At 38.5% G+C, this 12,325-nt stretch overlaps 1 protein-coding gene across 1 annotated transcript; it reads right to left on the bottom strand.

Annotated features, from left to right (window-relative positions):
* Positions 1–1,202: 1,202 nt before the first annotated feature.
* On the bottom strand, positions 1,203–11,770 carry LOC140137320 (3-ketoacyl-CoA thiolase, mitochondrial-like). Its single transcript, XM_072158963.1, is given in 11 exon segments — positions 1,203–3,356; positions 4,429–4,583; positions 5,240–5,440; positions 6,282–6,454; positions 6,606–6,753; positions 7,795–7,911; positions 8,644–8,772; positions 9,324–9,431; positions 9,433–9,483; positions 11,170–11,213; positions 11,704–11,770. Coding segments are annotated over 11 exon segments (1,278 nt in total). The 3' UTR covers positions 1,203–3,271.
* Between the last annotated feature and the right edge of the window lie 555 nt (positions 11,771–12,325).

Below are 12,325 nucleotides of genomic sequence, written 5' to 3'. Positions count from 1 at the left end.
CCTGCCCAATGAAATAAGTATATCTTTCAAGACGACGAATTATATGGAAAACACAGACAAAACAGGCCTAATTGAATTTAAAAAAACTCTGCATAATGAGACAACCACAAATTTCATTGGCGCAAACCAGTTGCATTATTCATTATGCAAATTTAATTTTTTTCAGCCACTGACAATCATATACATCTCAATACAAAATGCCAAAGGCGACACATTGTGTTGTGGATGATTAATATTTATATGGAGAAAGACTAAGTCAATTCAAAAACAATTTGGACAACCCTCCAGAAGCATCTGTCATTTATCGCATTTAATCATGCTAACAGCTTTTAAAATATTGTGGCGTTTCCAGATTAACACCCCAGTTTAATATATATTGTTTACAGAAACCTACAATGTACATTGGACCATACCTCAATAAAGTGACAATTTGCACATTTTGCGGTGGATAGTCGCAATCGGCATATTACATTAAAATGTTAAAACAATTTAATTTCAATATTCATGCCCATTGTAAGGTTATAACATACTGAAGATAAAATTAGACTTGCAGCTCCAAATATTTTATGGCTGCTGTAAAATGAACTAAAAACAGATGGATAAATCAATTTGACCTTATTCATGTCACAGATGTTTATTGCTAGTTTTTGCTACAACATTATGCATATAATTTGCATACCAGGTGTGCATATGACTAATTCTTATTCAATGGGTGCGTCTTGTAAAGAATTCACGTAATTTGATTGGTTTTCGGGTGTATAATATCTCACAATAGTTGATAGTGATATTTGTCAGGGCTGCGCCGCCACGCAACGGCGTGCACGCTTGTTGCTCCTCAATGATCGCGAATATGCGTTCGCGTAATACACGTGCGAGAACTAAGAACGCGATTCGGCGGCTTAGATGTTCGTGATGGTTTCGTTCATTTCAAACAACGGGGATGTCCTCACAAAAGTAACTTTTTTTTTTCTGAAAAAGGGCAGTTTTTCTCGCAAAAATTACATTAAAACTGAATAAGAATGAGAATAAAAGATAGGATTTTGTCTTTTGCCTATCAATATCGTGTCATAATGGATGGGCTGGCCAATATTTTATCGTAGTGGATACGGCTGCCGCATCCACTACTCAAAATATTGGCCAGCCCATCCATTATGACACGATATTGTATAGGCAAAAGACAAAATCCTATCATTTATTCTCTAAATGTCTCATGGATGATACTTGGGATGTCATAGATTATCTGTCATGCATGTGTACCAAAATAGGTGCCTCTTACAATGACATCTGGTATCTTACATAGTACATGCATTGCACACACAAGCTTATATGTGACAACAGTGACATTATCTGGTCCATGTGGACCAAAGGAGGCATTTTTGAAAATTGAGTTACTGTAATTATTACGTTATACATACAATAGGCTATAATTTACTGAAAACACCAAAAGTCTAGTATACTTGGTTCTAAAGTTAAGAAGTTTTTTGATGTCTACTTTCTTATGTATTTTATTATTTTTTACTCCATATTTTTAACCTTTATCTCAGTTTCAAATTTGCCGCCTTTGGCCCCCATGGACCAGATTCTGTCACATACAAGGCCCAGTCCAGGGGGAGGGCATAGAGATATCCCAGGGATGGGGGATAAATCCCTCCAATATTCAATGGGATCCATGCAATCATACCCCAAATGTTACACAAATAAGTGTTTTGAAAAAAAAAATCATGTAATATTTGACCATTTTAGCTTCAAAATGCCAAATTTTCATGCAATTCGTACACATTTTTCTAGGAAAGTTATTCAGGGAGCGAGAGACCCTACATTCACTCTGCTTCACTGGTAATCTTGGTTATGGGCCTGTTCCTTATATTTAATATTTAGATTGCATTGATGTGCTAAAGGTAAGATAGTGGAATAGGTAGAAATGCAAATTGAATAATAAAATAAATAATTATAAACTTAAAAGGCAAATAAAACTTGTTCAGAAATTCAACCCTTTTATTGTTGACAAAATAGCTAGTAATATCATTTCATACACATTCAAGTGGTCAGAAATTGATTGGTTGAATGTTTTGGCATGTGACATCTTTCTGAAATAATTTCCAATCAGCTGCTGAAAAGGTCTAGGAAGCATTGCACCTATACATGAAGTATATATATCTACCTCGAGTCAACATCACTAGCTTTGAAGTTCAGCGTGCTCTGTGTTAGCTTAGCATTACGTAGTGTGTACATAATTTTATGTGCGCGATCAAAGTGCATGGCGCGTATGTACATGCAAGAAACAACGTTGAACTTCAAAGCTAGTACTGGTGACTCGAGGTAGATATATAGAATATAGTCTACAATTGGCATGTACAAGCAGCAATTAGTTCTGAATACACTCAGGGCAAAGCAAACATAGCCCCAATTATTCCTGGCACAGAGCCCTAATTCTTCTTCTCCATTTCTGCGAGGTGTACAAATATATATAATCTTTTTATATACGGAATATTCAAAGCATACACACACATTCTTGAATGGGTTCATTAGGTTTGTAGAATCTCATACTAGTGTAAATTTCATCTGGTCAAAACCAAACATTTTACTAAAAACCAACTAACAGTTTCGACCATGGGCGATGGCCATCTTCAGAGTGATATTTTTCGATCCAGCTTCTAAACAAAGGGAGGCAGATCATTATGTGACACGATCTGGTCCATGGGGGCCAAAGGCGGCAAATTTGAAACTGAGATGAAGGTAAAAATATGGAGTTAAAAAACAATAAAATACATAAGAAAATAGACATCAAAAAACTTCATAACTTTAGAACCAAGTATGCTAGGCCTTTGGTGTTTTCAGTAAATGATGGCCTAATTTTCAAAAATGCCTCCTTTGGCCCCCATGGACCAGATCGTGTCACATATCCATGACAAAGGCAATGGGTCCCCTTGTTTCTGTTCATGGTGTTTGGAGTGCTCTTCCTTATCCAGATCTGGGCTCCCCAATTAAAATCCTTCTCGAGGACTTGGGCATCTTTCCAGTTGATCAAATGATTTTGTTGCATCACTCTGAAGATGGACATCGCCCAAGATGGTTCAACCCTGTCAGGTCAGTAAACTATTTGGTTTTGACAATATGAAATTTATAGTATGACATACACACATTGTAATGGAATCAAATGAATCATTTCACATGTAACTGCATGTTTAAGGTTCACAACAGGGCAGAGATCCTTCTGAATTTATGAAAAGGTTGTAGTTTTGGTAACAACACATGGAGTGGTTGAGTTGTCTTAATTTGTGTTTTCAAATATCAATGCTATGCCTTGTCCTCCTCCTATGCAAGCAGATCCAACGGCATGTTTTAAGTTACGTCGTCTGTAAAGTGAAAAAATAAAATAGACATAGAATCATGATTATTTCAGATTGGGATCTAATGATTGCAGGTTATATTATGAACAAAGGAGAACACATTTTTAACATTGAGAAGGTAATCTTTAATTCTATTTACTTGGGAGGTATTGCAATTAAGCCATTTCAACATTGGTTTGCACATTACCATTGATTGGTGAAGTTGGGAGAAGATTTGAAAGATGTATGTAATAGTAACAACATAGCACTACCACCTGCTTTATGCACGCTTCTATTTTTTTGAATGGAGTAGACAAACTCTTACAGGGCCGAGTTGCTATCCCCACATGGGGAATAAGTGGTAAACATACAAATGCCTGTGCAAGTGCTAAATTGCTTCAAATATAACAGTTTCAACCTTTTCAAGTTCACTGTGCAATGGTTGTGATTTCAATTTACCAAAAGCTTATGGAATTTCAAGCTCAGAATTGGCATAGGCTTTAGTCTTGAGTATGTGTTCAGCATATGTACGAGGAAAGCCTACTAGAGAGTCATGACTCTGCTGTTTAGTGCAGCTCGTAGAGGGCAAATGAGTGTACCTTGGGATTATTTCGCTATGCAGCAGGAACACTGTGATTGCAAATGTGTGTTTGATTGATTACAAAATGTGGAAATTTAGGTAACACTCAAGCTCAAAGTGCCATTATCACTGATGGCTGATTTACCATGTGTTATGCACAGGGCTCTCCACACCTTCTAACCTATAGACGAATCCAACAAGCCAAGTCATGGTCAGGATTTGGTCGGCCATTATTGGGTCCCCGCAACACCAAACTGGTGTTATGAGTGCCCAATTGGGTGGATTAAAGCCGCTTAAAAATCGATGTTAGATTCTTTTGTGTTGTAAACTGTCATCATTCTTTTGTCTACGTGTAACACGGGTGATAGAATGCAGTTTAAAATACCCTCCAAGGCCGCATCATTTCACATTTTAGGTGAGATTGAGCCAACCGGGACCCAGCTACGGCCCCCATTGAGGTGTAGGAATGCGTGAAATTGGATTCGTCTATAGGGGCAACTTTGATATCACAATACTCACCTAAGCTCATGTACTAGATGAGCTGATATCCTAGCGCCTGATGCACCCACTGGATGGCCTAGAGCAATGGCACCACCATTTGTATTGGTCTTGGCAGGATCAAATCCAAGCTCTTTAGAGACAGCGATAGCCTGGGCTGCAAAAGCTTCATTAACCTTAACAAGATACAAGAAATATATGTTACTATTTATCTCAAACCAATCAAAATCTGTATGTATAAAATTAACCATTTCAACCTGTAATCTCATCTAGTCATGACTGAACACTCTCACTGATTGGCCGCTCAGACACAGTGAGAAAGTGGGCATTCATCAGGCCTGGATTTAGCAGGGAGATTAAAACTATATCATGCCTGAAAGCGATATATTAAAGAGGTACAGAAAGACTGAAAGAACCAAAACCCCTGTGATTTGTATGCAATCAGAATTTGTGCATATTCATGAGGGTCAAACATCCCACCTCTGGTGTCTAACAAACCACCCAAAGATGTCAAAAATGCACTTTGAAAAATACCCTGAAACAGGCAGAGAAATGCCCCTGTCATACTTGCATGCCGCTTACCACTGCGGCAAGCAGCATGACGTATCAGCCAATCATATGCTTTGATTGAGTCAATTTGGCTGCACTGCTCATGCGTCATGCCGCTCAGTGGCAAGCGACATGAAAGTATGAAACCAGCATAAATGTAGCAGTAACGTCTCTCACACTTCATGGAACGATTGGCTCTCGTTATCTGATGCTGCTGACCTTTACCAGTTTGTACATCATCTGTTTATTACTAGTCTATGGGTGTCAGTAATTCAACCCTTACCTCACATAAATCCATGTCTTCTAGTTTCATTCCCACCTTCTGCAATGCATTCTGTACAGCAGGCACAGGTCCAATACCCATAATATGTGGATCACATCCTGATACATGGTAGCTGACTAGCCGTGCTAGTGGTGTCAGGTTGTGTTTATTGCAAGCTTCTTCACTGGCTAGGATTACTACACCGGCACCATCGCATATACCCTGAAAATACACAAACAGTCATTTTATTTATTGGTAAATATGGATAAAACACAACATCTGTGTTATTTGGGTCGAATGGGAGCATGACCTAGCTGTGTTGGTACTCAAATATTGAGACAAATAAAGCTGACACACAAGATGAATGGTACGAATTCAATATAAAAGAACCTAAGGCTTGATATAAGTGGTGTTATTTGCCAGTGTTCGAATTTAGGAAAAATAAATGGTTGTCCCACGGACAACCAGATTACAATTTCTGGTTGTCCGTCTAAGATTTTGGTTATCCGTAGGCCTACAAATGTGACTTTTGGCTAGATTTATGGTTGTCCGGCGGACAACCGAATCAGTATTTTTGGTTGTCCGGCGACTTTTTTAGTTGTCCCGGGCAACCGGACAACCAAAATTTCGAACGCTGTTATTTGCACCCCATTTGCATGATATTTCTAGGAGGGAAAAACATGCAAATCGTTTGTTTTGATATATTACTGGCTTTAACTCAAGAATCGCAAGACCTATGAAAATATAAATGCAATTAAAAGCTTCCTTGAGTCAATTCCTATTTTTTCAAATTTAGCCAAAATCACTTAAAATCTGGAGAATTGACCTACTGACCCCTCGGGTGCCAAACAGTAGAACAGGCATAGCAAGCCATGTGTGTGTCCAGGACCCAGCCAACAGTTTTGTGCCTATATGTATGATTACGTAATCGGATCATGTGGGATGCATAGTCTTGCAGTTGCTTCGTGCTGTATGGTTTTGTATGGTCTAGCTAGTAGTGTTGATTTGCTCATACATTGTTTTCTACCTTATAATCACCAAAACAATCAAGTTTTCTACTCACCGATGCATTGCCAGCACTGACTAAACCTTCCTTTTTGAATACTGGTGGTAACTTTTTTAGGTCTGCCAGGTCTGCATCACGCGGGTGCTCATCTGTGTCCATCACCTGGACACCTTTCTTTGATTTCATCTCAATAGGGGCCATTTCCTCTTTGAATACACCTGCTTCATTAGCTGTAAGTAAACATGAAAATATAAATATAATACAATTTTATACATCCCTTTGATATCAATCTACACATATTCTATATGCTTTCTCTTGTTACCTTCAAGCCTTAGCTTGATGTTCTATAATACGTAACTGTGGTGTTCAGTATTTCCTTACCAGCTTTCCACCTCTGTTGTGATTGCAGAGCAAATTGGTCACAATCCTCCCTTGTTACACCGTATTTGGCACCTAACGTCTCTGCCGTGATACCCATTGGAGTCTGGATGTGTGCATCTGTTAATGTGGCCCATAATGTATCCTCAAGCTATATGGTGAAACGAAAAGGAGACTAACTTTAAACTTACAAAGGATATACTGCATCTGTCTTGTAATGATAAATTCACACAGGGCTGCAGTGCATTGTTTATAGAGGTTCATGGCCACAATACTCAAACAAAATTATTTGTCCCTCCAGTGCAAACTATCATGGTGAAGGGTATAAGCTAAATATTTTTGATACTACATTTTCAAGGTACATCCTTCCCCCTTCCTCACTTCAGTTCCCCACCCCATCATTCAAGGTGAAAAAGCTTACAGCGCAGTCCACATCAACATTGTAAAATGGGGAGTCAACATTGAAAAAGGGGGAGGGGTAATACACTTGGGTGTGACAACACTTTTTTAGGCTTAAAAGTACGCTACTGTTGTAGTTCAATTAAAATACCAGTACACACTATTTTATTTTTCAAAGAGCAAGACCACAAATGAGTGCATTGTGATGAAAAGATAAAAATAATTGACAGTGGTCATAAAAGCATGTTTTAATTAGCTCTTAAAAAGCTGCAATTATATTGAACCAGAGACCCTGGTGATTAAGCTAGCCACATTACTGGTATGCAAAAAAACTGGTTTAAATAATGCACCTATATGTATTATTCAGGCATGAGACTGCACTTTCCTAAAAAAAACCTGAAAATGTGTGACTGTGAAATTGGGCAAAAAGTACCAAAAATAGGCTGAAATTAAATAAAGTCGCGGAAATTTTGACGAAAATTGAAAATTCTCATGCCTGACTATTGCTATGTCAATGAATGGGATGCACTTCTGTTTCATCAGACTATTCCAGTTGAAATCCATACACCCCCTGACATGACCTTAATCTTCGAAACAGGGAGTATGAATTTCAAAAGTGGTTACCTGTTACCTGAATGGGTGATTCCATTTGAAATCTACACCCCCAGTGTGGATTTAAGTCATGTCTTCCATAGAGGGTGTATGGATTTAGACTGGAATAGCCCACTGCCAGCTCCTATTGGTTATTTCACATTATGAATATTCATTATAAAACATTGTACAATCACATTACCTTGTAATCAACACCAAGTTTGGTACCAAATCGAGTCCCTCTCACAGTGTACGGTGCCTGACTCATATTCTCTGCTCCTCCCGTCATGACAACTTCAGAATCCCCTACCAATATTTCCTGCAAATAAATGAACAAACACATAATTATGTGACATATAAAATAAACATGTTTCTCAGTCTCTTTTTGAAGAACTGATTGATATCTTTTGTTAATATTTATGCATACATATGTTTTTTAAGTGTATACATTATTAGCTTGTTCCATATGTTGAAAGCAATGTTCAACTTTACTTTTTGACCATTTAGACACTAATCATGTCCAATATCCATCAAAACCTGCCAGAAGTACACTGTTTTGATTTTCCTTCATACACTCTAAAATAGTGATGACCAACCAGAGCGAACATTAGAAACTACCAGTAGTGTATTGATTGTGTATAAATCCATTGCCGTGCATGCTGCGCACCACGAGCGGTGGTTTCGGATGCGTTCATAGGATTGAGGTATTTATATTTTTTGTGACAATTTTGTTATAAAAATAGCAGAAATCCTTTTTTTTCTTTTTTTTGAAATAAGTTAAAAAAGTCTGTGTATTACTTGTAGCTCGAGAAATTGTACAAAATGGTGCACTTGTACCGAGATGTTGATGTGAGATGTTGATGCACAGCACCCTCCCCTCCCCTGGGGCTGTCAATGCATTAGACACATCATGATCAACGTCTCAGTATGTGTGCATTATTTTGTATAATCGTAGCAATTCAATATGGCAGACCTCCCATAGCATTACATGATGATGAGGCTATAGAGAGTCAGTCAGTGCAACTATTTACTACTACTAGCCAATGCTCACCTGTATGCCGTTAACAATAGACTGGAAGCCAGAGCCACAAAGCCTGTTGACAGTCAAGGCTGGCTTGTCTTGGGATACACCACTACGAAGGGCTGCATGACGAGCTATGTAGGCTGCATCTGCTGCGGTCTGTAAATAGGACAATATGCAATCAGAATTAAGGACAATCCAGAGAGGCTCATACATTATTTGCTGTTACTTGACCAACCATAAAAAAATTGGTCACCAAGTAAACCTATTTTTTTAATTGTGCACCTAGCTTAAACCCATTTGCTGAGGCGGTTGCCCTCATTTTTCCCCAAAATTTTGATTGTAATGCACTTAAATGAATATACCGGTACTTTGCAAAAATCAAGACCTTAGGTGCTGTATTTATGACAAAATCTGTCATTGTTAATAAAACAAAGGAACACTATAAATGGATGTTCATTCTTTATTCATCTTATTTAGTATGTCCATGCATGAATCTATGGAATGTTCCTGTCACATTAAACTGATCGACACGACATAGTTTACGATTGACACATTGGCGATGTAGGTGCTTGAATGAACATTTGTTTGGCTCAAAATTAAAAGGGGACATATTTTTGTATCTGAGAGTGAAAATAACATTTTGTGGGCAAAACAAAGTCCATTTTTTGTGGAAATACATAAAAATTGCTTTTTATTATTTCACTTACCTGGGCAACATTGCCAATCACTGTACTATCCACTATCTCTGGATTGATATTGCCGGCAGCAAAGGCGGCTTTGGCTGCTATCTCACATAAATCAGTTGCTGTGTAATTTACTGAGTTTACCACCGAAGGTACCAAATGGGGTTCTCTTAGCTGCTACAATCTAATATGCCTGTATGGGGAAAAAGAAAAGTACCGGTACATGGCATTTTAATTGAAAATCTGAAAAAATGAACGAACAAGTTTTGTATATCAATGAGGTACTTGACTTCAAGCTGGGCGAAGTCAGACTGTGCCCTCTTCTGTGGTCCGTAGCCTATATAATCTTGGATCATCAGTAATTCTGAATGTACGACAGTTCACTTGCATCATTCCTAGGCAATTTTAAATTTTTTACAGTTTTTACATCTTGCCAGCTACAGTTAGTTTTTACTGCACAGTACACACATGTTGAATCCGATTTTTAACATGGCACCCGCCACATTTAGCATGAATTCTCTGAATTCAACAAAAAGACAATCTGCGAATCGACTGACATGACCCGGAAATATATTATCAGAGATATCATACCTCTGACCTCGACTGGATTGGACGCGAAATTTTTTGCGGGGAAGCTCGCTGTTTTTTATCCATTTATTTCGATTAAAATTTGAGTTCATCTTCACCCATCCTTCATCCGACGGATATTTATTGATGTTCTCGTCCTATTTGCTGGACTTTTAAACTTTTTAGCGATTTTAAAGTGTGATTTTTAACAAATTTCTTGCACCGCTGTATTGGATTTGTATACTGTGTGTATTTTACGTTGGAGATTGGCTACTTGGATTTACTTCGCATTCATCACCTTTGCGATAAAGTCGAGGTCTACTGGATTGACTCCACGATACCATAAGCCCGCTTAGCCTTTCTACATTCTTTTGTTGCACCGTAAAACTTTTGGATGTGTCTTTTAACCAAGTTATGCCTCATCTTACCAAGTGTATTTTAAACGTGCCGCCATCTTGGATTATAACGTCACTGAAATTCTAAACCCGTACCGGAAGTTGCCAGCAGCCATCTTGTTTGCTCTCGTGTTGTTTACATTTTGCATACCACTGAGATGTACCTGTATGTTTGTTGTGCCACGTATGTTTTACTGCTATCCCTGACCTCTGAAGTGCCCTTGAGACCTTTTCAAGCGCGAGGAACTGTAAGTAGAAAATTACTTGTTTTACCTGTGCAGACCAACGATGTTAGTGCCTTGTATGGATACGCTGCTCAGATGTTCTTTCCACGAAAAACATTTTTTCGGATGCTGACGTCTTCCAAAGTTAAAAACTGATTTGGATTCATGCTTTACTATTAACCTTAGGAGGGGATATAAACCCAAATCCTGGGCCTCCCCAGCCAGACTCAGACTCTTTTGACAATATTACTCATGATATTACTAGTAGTGCACAGTGTGGTGTGTGCTGTGACGAAGTGGGTTATTTCCCAGATAGAGGTGTCCAATGTGATAACTGCGACATTTGGTTCCATGTTGAATGCATGGGAATGAGTTCTGCAATTTATGAACAGCTTGGTAACTCCAGTGCATCATGGATTTGCACAAATTGTGGTTTGCCCACATTTACTGATTCCTTCTTTCATTACATGGGCATACCTGTTGATGAAAACTCATTTGATTGCCTATCAAGTTCAGACGATGATACTGAAAATTTAAACTCATCACAAACTCAAGGTTTGACAAGCACGTGTAGTAGTATTAGCTCAAACTCGAGCTTTGGTTCCATCTCCGCTGAGACTTGTAGTAGTCCCACAGCTACATCCACGCCTCAAACCAGATCAAGTACATGTAAAAACAACCTACCCCGTCCTCTTCAGAGTGGTCCAAAACCTCAATCATAAAGACCGCTGTTTAAGGATAAGATAAAAAGACTACTTTAAATAACCTTAAGGTTCTTAACCTGAATTTTCAAAGTATTAAAAGAAAATCGCAGACTTCCAGGTGTTACTTGAAACTGAAAAGCCAGACATTGTAATTGGAACAGAAACATGGTTAAACGACTCCATTAAATCATGTGAATTTTTCCCTGAGAATTATACAGTCTTCAGAAAGGACCGTCTAGACAGCCACGGTGGTGTTCTGATTGCCATAAAAGCTCTTCCTGCCCTGCGACTTGATGATTTGGAAGTTGACGCGAGAATTACTGTGGGTTCGAGTTGAGATGACAAACAGTAAGCCCCCTTTTGTTGGTGCGCACTACAACCCCAACACTTCGCGTGACTCCTTCGTTGCTCTTGATCAATCGTTAGCAAAAATTAACAATCTCCGCATTAAGCCATCTACGATCTGGTTATCTGGTGACTTTAATCTCAGAGACATAATGTGGTCCACACTCACCGTGAAAACTGGTAGCCCAATTGCCTCTCAATGTAAACTGTTCCTTGACATTTGTACAAGCTACCATCTACAACAGATGGTCCTCGTCCCCACAAGAGGTAAATATACCCTTGATCTGTTCCTCACAACAAATCCTGAGCAGATTTGTGAAGTTGACACTCTCCCAGGCCTGGGATCAAGTGATCATGACATTGTAAGGATTACAAGCAGCCTTCAGCCAGTTCAGTAAAAAACAGCCAAAAGAGAAATCTTTTTTGTACTCTAAGGCAAATATGGAATCCTTAAAGGAGGAGCTGATGGTTTTCAGCTCTGACTTCGTCTGCAACATCAATGCTCATCCTGTCCAGGAAAACTGGGACACATTTAAACATGTCCTTTCCGACCTCATGATTAAACATATTCCTAAAAAGAAAGCCACCACAAGACACAATTTGCCTTGGTATGACAACAAATTGAGACGTATGCAGCGCAAATTAAAAAGACTTTACAAAAAACAAAGAAAGACAAATTCGCCTGAGGACGAAGAAATTTTCAAAAAACAGAGATCCAAATACAAGAAAGAACTGAGAAAAACTCATATGAATTACATTCATGATACAATGGATGGAAATTTTTATAACAA

This window comes from Amphiura filiformis, chromosome 17 (assembly GCF_039555335.1).
Source record: "Amphiura filiformis chromosome 17, Afil_fr2py, whole genome shotgun sequence".
In the NCBI taxonomy this organism is placed as follows: domain Eukaryota; kingdom Metazoa; phylum Echinodermata; class Ophiuroidea; order Amphilepidida; family Amphiuridae; genus Amphiura; species Amphiura filiformis.
Note: the sequence above shows the minus strand (reverse complement) of the source record. Positions and strands in the feature narration are given on the sequence as shown.